The sequence below is a fragment of the Atractosteus spatula genome, chromosome 1 (assembly GCF_055471065.1).
Source record: "Atractosteus spatula isolate fAtrSpa1 chromosome 1, fAtrSpa1.hap1, whole genome shotgun sequence".
NCBI lineage: Eukaryota > Metazoa > Chordata > Actinopteri > Semionotiformes > Lepisosteidae > Atractosteus > Atractosteus spatula.
In genome coordinates this window covers 13,891,684-13,906,142 of record NC_142706.1, presented here as the reverse complement: position 1 = coordinate 13,906,142, position 14,459 = coordinate 13,891,684, and the positions used below count along the sequence as shown (strand labels likewise).

At 35.4% G+C, this 14,459-nt stretch overlaps 1 protein-coding gene across 2 annotated transcripts in view; it reads left to right on the top strand.

The window, feature by feature from the left end:
• Positions 1-13,282, top strand: part of gstcd (glutathione S-transferase, C-terminal domain containing) — a 60,295-nt gene extending 47,013 nt beyond the window's left edge. Inside the window, exons 8-13 of one of the 2 annotated variants that reach the window (XR_016090947.1) lie at positions 309-437; positions 7,080-7,213; positions 8,809-8,839; positions 9,768-9,837; positions 12,251-12,490; positions 12,813-12,863. Coding sequence is in view for 1 of the 2 variants with exons in the window: in XM_088913437.1 (XP_088769563.1) it covers positions 309-437; positions 7,080-7,213; positions 8,809-8,839; positions 9,768-9,837; positions 12,251-12,402 (516 nt within the window). In the remaining variant the exon portion in view is untranslated. Of the gene's footprint in view, positions 1-308; positions 438-7,079; positions 7,214-8,808; positions 8,840-9,767; positions 9,838-12,250 lie in introns of both variants that reach the window. The other variant, XM_088913437.1, reaches the window with a different exon arrangement.
• Positions 13,283-14,459: the final 1,177 nt, after the last annotated feature.

Genomic DNA, 14,459 nt, shown 5'->3' with positions numbered 1-14,459 from the left:
AAGAACTTTACGTTATGCGTTTTTCATCTTTGTACAGTGATTTAGTAATTGCAGTGACATATAGATAGATACTTTATTGATCCCGTGTGGGAAATTGCAGTGCAACAGCAGCTCAACACAGTCAACACAAAACAGTGTAACAAATGATACAATAATAATAATACAATACATACAATACAATCATATGAACTACAAAAGACATTATCTACCAACTTAATGCTTATTTGTTGGCAAGAAGTGGGTCAGCTTTTATGTTTTGAAGCAGTCGGTTATTGGTTTTAAGGCACTTGTTTACATGCAATTTTCAGGTTTTACTGATAGAGAACAAAGAGGAGTCTCTGGTCAGAGCTAAGAACAGATGTCGTGAGCTTGGCTTAAACAACATTGGATTCATCCAGGCAAATCTTGACTACTTCACTGGGCCATTCCAAGTGGGAGTAAGTATTGCTATCATTTCACAATAACAATTTAACCATCATGGTTGTGTTATGAGCAGCTGGCACAGTCTTATTCTTTAATAAGTGTGTTTTTTATCTCATCTTCTCATTTTCTCATATTTCCTTGATCCAGAGTTTTTCCATGCTCCTGCCTTTTGTCTACGTTGTTAAAATTTAAGTTTTTTCACTCTTGCAGTAATGTTGGAAACTCTTTGGTCTTTTTTTGCATTTTTATTTTTCTGATTCTTTATTTCCAGCAGATATCTTTAAATGCTCAATATGTTTGTATTGTTTTTGTTCTCTTTTTCTTAGAACAGCATTTGGACCAAACTTAAATCACAGCCCTTCAATTGCAGATTACAAACCCAGTATTTGGTGCTCGGTTTCTTTTCAAAAGAGGCAAGAAGCTGATAGCAAACACAAAGCTGTAATAAAATACTGTGTTTATAATTGGCATTTCAGGGACGGGTCAACCTTTTGACTTCATCCAAGTCTTAATCTTAAGAATGCATTTTGTCACTTCTATTTATTTCAAATGGTTTTCATATTTGAAATATTATACTATTTTGATCTGAAAAGGTACTCTGATGTAAACCTAAAAATAATTTGTAAAACAAGACTCAATCTGTATGTGCAGTTGTCAAGTGAGGCTTTGTCTTGTGCTTGGATGTAAACTAGCAAGCTTCTAAGGGGACAATGACTTCAGGCAGAGGAACTCCCTGGGAATGCGTGTCCTTACTTACCCCTGAGGGGGAAAATGCTATCTAAAGACCTATGGATTTACATTTGCAGTAATATAGACTCCACTCATTAGCACTGGTTTAATTCAGCTTATAAGTAGGGACCTAATAGGCAGACTTGATAAAAGACCCCCTCTGCTCCTGCATCTCCTATAGCCTAACCAGTTCCAAATAAGATGACCAGTGGAAACAGCTTAGCGAAATTGTAAGGTGATGTTTCCTAGGTAATTGGCATATCCTCCCAAGTGAGAACTTGAATATCTTGGGTGACTTTAACACAAGCACTGGCTCAGATCTTCTGTCACCTGGTTAACCTTCCATGAGCATTGACAGGTTCAATAAAAATGAACGACATTTTCTGAGACTCTTTGTACTCTTTGATGATCTTTGTACCATCAACACCTACTATGCAAAGATTGACATTAAGCATCGGGGTTCCTGTTTTTACTTACCCTGATTTGGCAGTTCACTTTTCTTATTACTACGGAATATTGTTGCCTTCTAATTATATTCAAGGGGTCCTTTTTGACCTGTTGTACTATGAGTCTTTATTGTTGTTACACAGATACTTAAGCCACACTTCTATCAAAACTACCAACAAGACATTTTCTCGCCCAGTTAATGGAAACAGCAGACATGGTACTGATTGATATCTCTGAACTGTGAGAGCTGCCGACCATGCAGATAATACTAAACAAATACTGTAGGAATTTGCTATAGTAAAACTAGACCTGGAATTGTTTTTATATTAAGGTAACTAGCAGCAATTTGCCCTTTAAGCAGATACACTTTACAGTAGCTTATCTCTACTGTTACAGTAGTATCTCCATAGAATGCATAACGGTTCCATCACACAAAGACATACTCTTCTGGAAGAGTGTGGATTATTTCCAAATGTCAAAAGGCCAGCAGGGTGTTCAGAGTTATGGTGCAAGTATAGGTGTAAGCAGAACATGAAAGCTTTTGGAATTCATCCAGATCAATAGAGGGTTGGCAGAAGACAGAGGCAGAGTCATCACGCTCTCCAGCAAGGATTCCAGCATCATGATAGCAGCTGCAGTAAAAGTGCTACACCATGAAACAGCAAGATGAGATGTGTTCCATTGGCCTCTGTTCCAACACATAGCAGTGAAACCTATGGTCATGTGCATAAATCTAAAACTGGTTTACACAACTGCCAAAACAAATATTCTAAATTCCTCAGACGTTCAAATCCCAGTGCATTCGAAAAGTGAAGCTTTCACCACATTCACCACATCCCCCAGAATAACAGTTGCAGACACCTGAAAAATAGACTGAGGTAAAGTAATGGCGTTCTCACAAAATCATTATGAGTTATTTGGTGGCCTCTGGGCTTAGGATATTTTTCCATATTTATTAAATGTGTTTATTCTAAACGTTGAACAAAATGTCAAAGTCTAACTGCAGTACTAATGAAAATTAGTACATAAAGCTGCTGGACTGAAATGTAAGATAAATGGCTGCTGACCAGTGTCAACTGTAAAAGGTCTTTGACTGATGAGAAAATAAGCTCTGTGGCTGAGAGGTTAAGTGAAACGCAGTGCCCCCCCCCCCTTTGTAATCAGCAGATTGTTAGTGTTTTTAACTGGAAAGCAATCTGTCAGAGGCCATTTAAAAGGGATGTCACACGGTTAAAAATAAACATGGAATAGGATGAGCCCATACATGTGTACCTTATACACAGTATACCTTGTATACAGTATGCCATTCCATTCTAGTAGGTGTCAAAAGTAAGTCACAAAACTGTGGCTGGAATTGCGCGCTTCAAAAGGTTTAACTAAAAAATAGGAAAAAAAGCAAAGAAAACAGATGTTGGGGCCAATGTGTTTTCAGTTTGGTTTGAGATTAGCAATAAACATCTATATAGTATACTGTAAAAGTACAGACGTTCTGTGTCCAATATTGGCAGTTTTCGAAGGGCACTGAAAATACACCTCATTTACTGAAATAAGCATTATATGTGATGCTTGATTTCGACAAAATGTGAAAAATGTTACATTAGTCTCTTCAGGTGCTCTAAGCATAACTGAAGACCACCTGTACTGAGAAAAATGTTAATGTATAGTCCATAACACAACATTGCTTTCTCAGTAGTAAACACTGTCAGGATTAATTAAAGAATATTTCTATAAAATGGTAGGATGGTGTGCTTTTCTTTCCTTCATTACTTTAAACTGAAGTCAAAAGTTTTGTTTTGCTTGAATTGTTAATGAAAACAAGTGAGATGTATTAACAAATAGGCCTGTTTCCTATTTTATTCTTTAATTTCCTGTTTAAAACAAACAAAAAGCATTAGCACATACGTTCTGTTATTTAGTAATTGGCTGTTTGTTTGAAGCTTGAAGATTGCATTTGGTTTCTGCAATCTGGTCTTCCATAATGTCTTCCTTATTTCAACTGGTGAAGCAGTTATTCTCTTTTCAATCTGATCTGTGTAGTGAGGCTGCTGGTTTAAAATGGCTGTTGTATATCACCCAGGTGGATGATGCACCATAGTGGTGACTGAAGTTGGTCCCTTCCTATATGTCAAGTACTTTGTTATCCTTTAGGATGAACGGATGAATCCTCTAGTAATTGAAGTTGAAGCCCCCCAAAACGTGATGTTTTACCTAAATTATATTAAAAAATCTAAAGCCACTTACAAGCAAAAAAAGAGCTTTAATCACACAACGGGGAGTCTGTGTTAGATTAAACTTCAGAAGATTTATTTTAGTACAAAGGAAGTTTAGAACAGTTGTGCCTTTTTATTAAAAAAAAGAATCACCATGTGTGAATGTGCTGGTTCAAGGAATTATACCCCAGAGTGTTCGGAAATAATCTGAGTATATATTGCTGTTTCAAAAACCAGACACGTTCTGCAAACATATTTCTATTTTCTAATTTTATTGGAAATCATTATCACATTCAGTTACGAGATTTGGTAAGTTTAACGCCTAACATCATTTTTATGACATTTATTTTTTTGGTCAGGAATGCGGGGTTGTTTTTGACTGGAGTGACCTAATAATGAACAATTTCAGTATAGCGTGACTGTTGTAAATTATTATCAGTACATTTTTTACAGATTTTTACAGATTTCTATCTTTGAGAGGCTAAATTTAAATTGTGACGTATCTCAGGATGACTTTTAATTTCTTCAATGTGATCAAATTTAAACATAACAAAAATGATATAAATTCACAGTCATGTTTATTTCAAGCTGCATGTGTCAAATGGTGCTTACAGTTACTACACCTAAAAAGAAGTCATTGGTTTGATCAACAATTTTTTCAATTTGATCACAGGCAAATGTATTTCATCCTGCAGAACCTTGCTTACCTAAAATAAACTGCTATGTTTATTTTTTAGGAACCTGTGTATATGATACAGCAGTGTATTGCTCAGCAAATTGCTCTGCATTTTTTTATTTTGTTGTGTTGTTCAACTATGATCTTCAACTTTATGGTTTCAGATAAGATTCCAGTATTATATTGGGTAATGTATTATTGTTGCTATGAACAATTATTGTTATTAACTACTGTATATGAACTACTGTTAATTATGTTATTAATATTTATTAACATAATAAATGTTAACATAATTATTAACATAACATTTATTACGTTAATAAATGTTATTAGACATTTATTGACAATTACTAAAGAAGCTGTTTCAATTTGCCTCTTTTGCACATGTACGGTAGTGATGCCACCTTTTTGCTCTTGGGACGTAATAATGAGAGGAGAAATAACGACAGAGAGTCATGACAACTTAATGTTGGAAGTCCGTGGAAGTCGGAAATTAAAAAGAGAGTGCTGATGAAATGCATTTTTATGCCCCTTAAGAAATTAAATAAAAAAAAAGACTTCAATCATAATTTTAAAAAGTCAGTCCTGCTGCACTATTCAGTCCGGCAATACCACCATGAAAGATTTCTTTGACAGGATTACATGAAAAAACAGGTATTCGGCTTTCCTGCGGTGACAATATAAAAGAAAATACCGTGTAATTTCCATAGAGAGCTGGACTGCTTTCTCGAAAATGTTCTGCTCTCAGTTCATTAATCCCACGGTTCTGGCTGGCTAAACTTGTACCTCTCAACATGCTACCATTCAGCTCAGAGCATTCTGGGGAAGTAAAACAATTGACACAGGATTCTCTACTCCGATAGAGAATAGGAGCTCTTAAAACACCGGACCAAACGTTTACCCCTTTTTTCTAGTTTTCAATGACAGTATTTTATCATCAAGCTCTATGTCAATATAGTAAAAGCACCCAAAAAAGGGGTAAAATGCATATGAAATAATGAAATAATGAAATGAGCGAAAATGTAATTTATAATATAATTTGGTAAGTGGTTGTTTCATATTTCATTTTTTTCTGTGATACATTGCAAATAAATATGTCTGATGAAAAACACTGAAAAACAATTAAATGGTTTTCAGTCTAACATACACTGTATATTTGTGGGTAATATTTGCTATTCTTACTCTATATCTGTGAACTGTAAGAATAAAATTGGAGTGTTTGAATACTAATAATGAGCTAATAAGCTGTGAAAATGTTTTAAATTATTCAATTTAAAATGTTGGATGACAGTTATTTTCTGTGTTAAGTATTTATGTTAATTCTGCACTAGTTTTCTTTAAGGGCTGTCAAAAATGTCACTGCAAAGTCTTGGTCCTTTCATTTTTTAGTGAGTCGTGATAACAGTGCCTTGCAGAGGTATTTAGATCTTTGCCTGGTTTTCATATTTTGTTGTTTGAAAACTTGCAGCCATGATGCTTGAAGTATCAATTAATGTATTATATATAAATTCATTATATGATAACAGCCTTCAAAGCAAACATATTCAATATGTAATATTCATATTACAACGTATTCAAACCAAAATGTAAAAAAGTAAATAGCTAATTGATTTGGAAGAAAAATGGAAAACTAGTCAAACCCCTTTACTGTGGCAAACCTAAATTAATGTATTAAAATTTTAAAAAATACCTTAACATATCACGCAATTTGTTGAGTGGCCTTTGTAATAATATAATGATTTGACAAGAAATCTACCTACTGTATCTCTGTAAGGTTACAGAGAAAATCAAATCTTTACAGAAAAAACCTTCTTTAGAGCTAAAACTGAGACATAAATTAACCTTTTAGTATGACAATAATTCAAAGCACAAGGCCAGAGCTACACTGGAGTGGCTTAAGAATAAGAAAGTGAATGTCCTTGAGTGTCTCAAAACTGCTGGCCTTAAGCAATCCTCAAGCAACTTGAGAGAACCTAATCACGTCAGCTAAGAAAAATGGGGAAAAGTGCACAAGGCTGGTGTGCGTTGTTGGTAGAGAAGTGCCCAAAAATACCTGAGGCTGCAATTGCTGCCAAAAGTGCTTCCACCAAATATTGAGTTTACAGCTCTGAATACTAATGCAGTTCCCGTTGTTCATTTTTCTCTTTAGTTTTTGCCAAGGTAAAGGTGACTTGTCTTGCCTTTGGAAGTCTTTAGTTTGAGATTTCAGTTTTTTTTTTAAATATATTAATTTAAAAAAAGGTGTATATATGATTTTGGAAGTTTACTAAATGGGAAACCCTAGGAAGTGTACAGTATGAATACTTTTGCAAGGCACTGTATCTGTGCATAACCATTGGTTTAGAGCCTTTTATTCCGTTGTTTCATACTGTATGTACATTTTAACTTCACCCAAGTATTAATACATTTTATCAGATTGAAAGTCAGACATGGTGTTATCCTTTGTTTTAGTTCTGACGCATAAGCGAAAGAAAAAAGCCTGTTGTTTTTAGTTTTGAAAAAAATTGGTGTTTGATGTGCGTGTTGACTGTTGTGTTTGTCAGCTTTCTTGCCATTGCTCAGAGGGGGATCTTTTTTTGTCTGTGTGCATTCAGGTTGCACTTCACGCCTGTGGAGTGGCAACAGACATGGTGATTGAGCTCTGTGTGAAAGCCCAGGCCGCCTTTGTCATCAGCCCCTGTTGCTACGGGTTCATTCAGAACACATTCAAGTTCACCTTCCCTAGGAGGTAAGAAGAGCTCTGTTTCTCGCAGCACAGCCTGGCCTTCCTAGCGAGTGTGTTGACCTTGGTGCACAGATATTATGTTGGCCTCTGCTTTAAGAAGTTAGACACTGATGAAAACTGCAGGATGAGCTCCCTGCTGAATACAGGACTTACAAGCATCGAGTTTATTAAGAAATGTAGTGTGATTCCAGGATGACTGTGTATAAAACTAAAGCCTTGCTATCAGATATTAAAAAAGGGGCCATGGGACCTCTTATTAAATTTCAAAGCCGCCAATTTAATATTGAACATCCACATTTTGTTTCTCCATTTTTACACTGTTGTGAGGATTTGTAGAGAACTGATTCGTAGTGAGTCTCGAGTTCATTAAATGTACTGGAGCGAGCTTTATAAGGATCCTCGAAGCAAAAATTACTTGCTGGACGAGTAAAAGCATTTGTTCAGAGGACTGGCTGAAACACACAGTCCTTAACCGACTGTGATTGGTGTTCTGAAGATGGGGGGGGGACTCAGACAGTCACATGCTCCTGGCTATGTGTGCCTGTGAGTTTGCAATGCTGTCAGGAAGAGCTGCAAATATCCCCCATTTGACACTGACTTGTAGCATAAAATATATTAGATAGTTCAGGGGTGGTTAGGTGATTGAATTGACAATTAGAAATGGTACATTTTTAAAAGTAAAATAATAGGTATTTAAAAAATGTGGAATCAGATTAGATCAAATCCCGTTTTTTAGGAGACTCAATTGGGAAGTGGAGTAATTTCATATATTACAGATCTCTATTTCTCACACTTTGTTTCCAAGCAAATTCCTAATGATGTGATTTCCACTTAACGTAAGGGGTGTGTTTGACCATTTAAAATTCCTAGAGCTAAGCAATTGCTATATTTTAGAGCACTTTTTAAAGAGTATGGAATCCCTGTGACTACATCAAACTACTAGTTGAGATTTTCTTTTTTATACATAGTGTAAAAAAATGAATATTTCCCTCACTGGTGCTGTAATTTTTTTAATTAAAACTCAATTGAGGTTCTCTGGTAGAATAGTTTGATCAGATTTACTTCTCGGTTCAATTATTTTGCTTCAGGTGGTTGGGTACAATAATTAGACACATGAAGGTAATGCAACTAGAAGAAATTATTTGGCTGCAGTGATTTCTGTTATATTTTTTCCTTAATCTACTAATTTCCCTCATCTTCCTACAGATGATGCTGCTTAAAATATCTGTTTTCAATTTTCAATTGTTCGTAATGTGTTTGAAATCAATGCCTATATGATTGTATTTTTCTCTTAAGGAAAACTTAAATGTACCCAGAACTTTGCTGAATAAAGCTCAAAATGTCTTTAATGAATATAGTAGTATCCAATATAAAGTGTCAAAATTTCTGATGCTTTGACATACAGTAGAAAGTAAGAATCGATCTCCTTCCTGGACTCTCGCACTCAGTAATATATTAACATTACTGAAGATGACAGTTATTTTGTTGTATAGAATGGAAATTTAATGGAACTTGGAATCATATTGTGATGTCAGTGGTTTTGTTTTTATTTTTATGGTTATTTGTCTCTCACTTTTTAAAATATGCTTTGTTTACAGCAAGCAGTTTTTGGATGCTTTGTCCTATAAGGTATGTTTTAAAAATAACCTGGTATTTATGTGAGGTACTGTACCACATCAGTGCACAACACAAAAGAAAGAAAAAATACCAGATCATATCATACACTTATCTTAGTCCTACCCTTGCACAAACCTAATCTTAACTACAGTGTAATCCTAGTTCTGATCAATCCCAGACCCTTGCCCTGAATGTATGCCTAACCATACCAGAATTATCCCTGTGGTCAAGATGGAAATGTCCACACCCCTGTATGAGACCTTTTATAACTCCAGAGGGGTACGGGATGTACTTTGTGTGAATGTGAAGCCACATGTCCCCATCCAGCACAAAAAAGGGAGCAGCTGTCATGATTTAACATTGGAGATTTGAGAGCATTAAAAAACATTTTTTCCTTGCAGTTCACTTTATATCCTGGGATAGTGTTTAATTGAAAATCAGTAAAAAAAAAACATCAGCTTTGATCAAAACAGTTTAATTAAACCCAAGGCTAGTTTTGTTTCATTAAATAATTGTTATTTCCCCCCTTTGTGCTATCTTATGTTTTCCTTAAGGCTGCTTTACAGAGTCACGGGGTCTTGTGGTTTCTGTTCCATTCAAGCCCTATTGCTAATTGCTTTGAATTGGGGGATTTTAAGATCCAATCTGCAGGACTAATCAGGTGTGAATATCAGTGATCTGTAGTGATGAATTGAATTCAGTAAATTCTACTTGCAGTGTGCTATAAATTAACTTGCAGCTTTCTGCTTTTTATTTCATTTTGTATGTCCCTGATAATGAATTTCAAACATCTGGGTATATTAGCATAATTTGAGTCATTTCTGTATTGTGTCAGATTGTATAGCCAAGGGTAGCTTCCCTTTGATACTGCCTCTTTCCCCATGTAACATTGAGAGCCATGTGAGGTTTGCACCATGTCTTCTGTGTGTGCCTCTTATAGGAGCACATGATCCTGTGCAGATTTGCAGACCAGACAGCTGTCCAACTGCCTGCTGGTCGACGCCTAATAGGTAGGTGTTATTTTTCTGCTGGTGCCATGGACTTATCACACCACATACTGTATAGTGGTCATGTAACGCAGATGGTCTTTAATGTTCTTTCACTCCAACGGGTGTCAGAGGTAAAACAGAATTTTGGCTTCTTTTGTAGAACAGTTAATCTTTTCATTCTTTAATATACTGTAGCTAGTAGAACTTTAGGTTGATTGAAGAAATAAGTATTTTAATTTTTTTTTTGCCCGGAACTTTTTTGGCCCATTTATTACTTTTTTGTTTGATTTGATTGACTGGAAACTAATTTATGATAGGAAGAGGTTTTGGTAACATATATAAATTCACCAGAAATGCTTTTAATACTTTAAGTAGTGTATCAAAATATTTTTTAAATCTGTCAACTACAGGTTTGTCTTCACATTTGAAAGGGAAGGGAGGGATTATTAAAAACAATTACAGGAATCACTACATAATTGTTAATTAGCACTGTTTCCATGAGAGAACAATTGTTTATAAACAGCATTTGCTACAGATCATCAAAAAAGCACTGGTTCTCCACTCTCCCATTAACACGAGGCATGTGTGCTTCTATACATCCGATTGTTTTTGTCGGATCGTTTCCCACTCCTTTTTTATTGGCAATAAAATAACACTTTCAAGTTTTCAACAAACACATGCTAGCCATCTTTGGTCTTGAGATTTAATGCTTAACAAATGTGTCTTTCTTGCAGTGATATTGCTGTCACCCTTCACAAGCCTTCCCCAGTACATGAGCTTTGTCAACCATTTCACTAAGGAGATCAATTTCTAAACAATTAAATGTTGTTCCTGATGAACTAAGAAACTTTTTATATAAAGTACCTTGATATAAATGTACCTTAGTTCTCCTTTGTTAAATGTAAAAATTAGAAATTCATGGTTTGGGCAAATTACCCTGTCATATGTATAATGAAGCATATCTCATTCCAGTGCTATTATGCAGAATTTGATAAATTGGCATGCACAGCATATCCACTTTGCAACAATTCAGGATATTTAAAATACAAATGGAGTTGGGATTCAAACACTTATCACTATGGATTTTTTGTGAGATACATGCAAAGAAGCAGAGATCATTCAAACATATTTTTTATAATGTTGCAGCTTCCCATCCGACTGATTTGAATTTGATTGATCTGCTGATGCTTTAAAGTAGAGGTGCTCTATGTCATATGTAGAAACAGCTGTGACTTAAGAGCTGTGACAGGAATCTTTTGGACATCTGCCTTCCACAGGATGGCTTTGATCTAATCAAATCCTATAAACAAGATCTGTAATATTGTTGGGTATTTTGAGACAACACTTGTGAGAAGTCTAACCTGCAGAAGTAGCAATATTAGGTTAAGCTCCCTCCCGTATGTAAAAGCACTTTGAGATTCTTTGGGATGTCAAATTCTATTTGATTAATATTATTCTAATTATTATTCATAATCACAAAGCAGTCAGACATTAATCCTATCACATAGGTGTCTAAGTCACACAGATTTGTATTTTGTGATGAATTTTCAGAACAATCATTTTCTCAATCAGACTCCTTGTCAGAAAGGGCAGGCAGAAAACACAGGAAGGCTATATTGTTTATAATGTAGACTCAAAAGAAGGGTGAGACTTATTGTACCACAAGAGGATGGTGGTGTTTTAGTTACCACAGCAGCTTGACCAGTTATGGACAGTGTCACATATGCAGTTCGTACCTGTCTAGGATTTGCACATTCTCGTGCATTTCCCAGCTCCAAAGCTGCATGGACCACAGACAGGCAAACAAATCTGTTGATCCAAAAGACTGATCATGTCTCTCAGTAGGTTTGCAACACATTTAATGATCCAGAGGGTTATATCTCCATACCAGACCCTCACCAGATAAGCCTGGTGTGCTGAGTTTACTTTGAAGGTTTTACTTTCCTGTGAGGTTTTCATAGTGAGAAGTACAATACATTGCAATCAAGAATCTGATTAAGATGCACACAAAAAATGAACTTACCTTGAAAAAGACTTGTTGTTGATGTTGGCAGTTGCATGATTTCTTTGAGTGGAGTGTCTAGAAAAGCTAGTTCAAGTAGGTAGCTGCATCAGCATGCGTAGACTGCAAAAGAACAAGTAAAGGTTTATTACTGAAAAGAGGAGAAAGGAAACACAACGTTTCGGCTGTAGAGCCTTCTCTTTGGCTTCTTCGGCTCCAAAACGTGTTTCCTTTCTTCTCTTTTCAGCATGGAATAAACCTTTACTTGTTCCTGTCCAGGAAAGCGCTATATATACAGTAGTAAGTGTCAGGAATTATTATTATTATTCTGCAGATATGAATATGAACATTTTAATTGGTCCATTCAGCAACACGCTAAAAGTGTAAAAGGATCTAAAACAGCCTTTCACCTTACGTTGTGAACCTTGACAGGTAAGCAGTGCATGGGCCTTGTGGACCTGGATAGATCCTGGGCAGCAGAGAGTCATGGCTACTGCGTCAGAGTAATGACCATGGAGCCCGAGAGCTGCTCCCCAAAGAACAACATGCTGGCGGGGGTTCCAACCGGTCGCAGTCTTCCCTGAGCTGCAGGAAGACATTCTTATCTGCTGTCTCCGTCCCCACTGAATCATTCAAACATCATTTTATAGTGTTTTAGCATCACAGCCTAAGGTATTTGAATTGAAATAATCTTCTGATGTTGTAATCTGTTCTATGTCACCAGTAGAAACAGCTGTGACTAGAATCTTTTAGTCACCTGGTGTCAGAAAACTGGTTTTGGCATAAAAAAATCCTCACCCAGTGAAGGTGCTGAAAGTCAATAGAGCTGCCTTATGATGTCCTGGTTTCTCTAATTATTCAAAGTACCATATGCATCACTATCCAAAAAGCATCTTCTAATGAAGAGCTATTTTAGCTTTATGGATGCCTGTGGAGTCACCTATTTTCTCACACCCTCAATGTTTCCTGAATCCAGGTTTGTTAAATCTTGCAGGGCATCACAGCTGTGAAGGTGGCGGAAAAAGATCTCACCTCAAAATTAAACGTGCTCGCAAAGATGAACCATCAAGCTATTGGTTTTTCTAATTTGTTGTTTTAGATTTTTCTTTTTAAATAAAAAAAATAGAAAAGTTTTTGTAGATTTTAACAGTAATGCCATTTTTATATTAACTTTGGATTATTTCAGTATTCCACAGTGTTATTGTTTTTCTTTAAAACAAATAATGCAATGTGTACAGTATACTGTATATTGATGTAAATGCTTTGGGATTAGATGTATAGCAGACTCCTTGTTATAAAGTCATGAGCTTTCGTCCACCCACAGAGCATTGCCTGGTAATGTAACTTAATGAGAGATAATAAACTGTGTTGTATCATAAGATGCTTTAGGCATTGCATCTGTTGACAGAGGAAAAAACTGTTCTATTACTGTAAATTGAGAACATTAAATGGATTTAATGAAACACTTGAATTTTGTCATGTTTTATGTTGTATTACTGCATCCTACGTTCATTTGCATTACAGAGTACATAATCATTTTTTGGTTCACCATTCTTTTAAGTTTTTATGAATGTGGCATTGAATTTTTTTCAGGATAAAACAAATATTGTATTTATTTTAAATGTATACCTTGCTACTTTACATTATATAGTTTTAAGTGCATGTTTAAATTAAAAAGATTTGTACATGTTTGCATTCCCATCTACAGCTTGTTAATAAATTTCCAAGGAAAGACATAAGATGCTTTAGACATTGCATCTGTTGACAGAGGAAAAAAAAAGATCTATTACTGTGAATTGAGATCATTAAATGGATTTAATGAAACACTTGAATATTGTCATGTTTTACGTCATGTTATTGCATCCTAAATTCATTTTCATTACAGAGTCCATAATCATTTCTTGCTTCACCGTTCTTTTAAGTCTTTATGTATGTGGTATTGAGTTTTTTCAGGAAAAAACAAATACTGTATATATATATTAAATTTATACTCTGCTTGTGCATGTTCTAAATTATTATTTAAGATGCCTTTGCATTTTGGACTAAAGCTTATTAATACATTTCCAGCCAGAGATGTAGAGCATGCTGCTCAGGGGTGTATGAAGTCTCCTTGATAAAGAAGCAGAGGAGTTTTCAATCACAGTTCTTGCCTAAAATTCTGAGAATGCAGGACTTTTCTGCTCAAGACTGACAACCTGATGGTCCTGATGCTTATAGAACTGGAATATTTCAAAAGGGAGATACTTCATTCTGTTATTTTACCTGTGGAAAATATGAGAACTATGGCTAAAGATGAGATCTGGCTCACCAGTAAAACAAATTAGCCCTTATAAAATTGTATCGTTGGACCGTGGCAAAAACTGTAAGGCACAGAGAAGTATGATTTTGCAAGTAAATTCATTGTATAATGGTGGTAAAATCATGGAAAAACAGGAATCTTCTTGAATGTCTGGCAGATAAGGGTTTTTTAAGGAACATATCATGAGAATCTGGACTGATACAGAGCTACTTTACATGAAGTATCCATCTGGTATTTTTAGAAGCTGTCTTTTAAAAGCAAATGGAAATGTACCAAAGAATATCAGCTTTAATGTTTCTTATAAATCCCCCTTTTCAATTTGAATTCAGTTTCACTATGAAT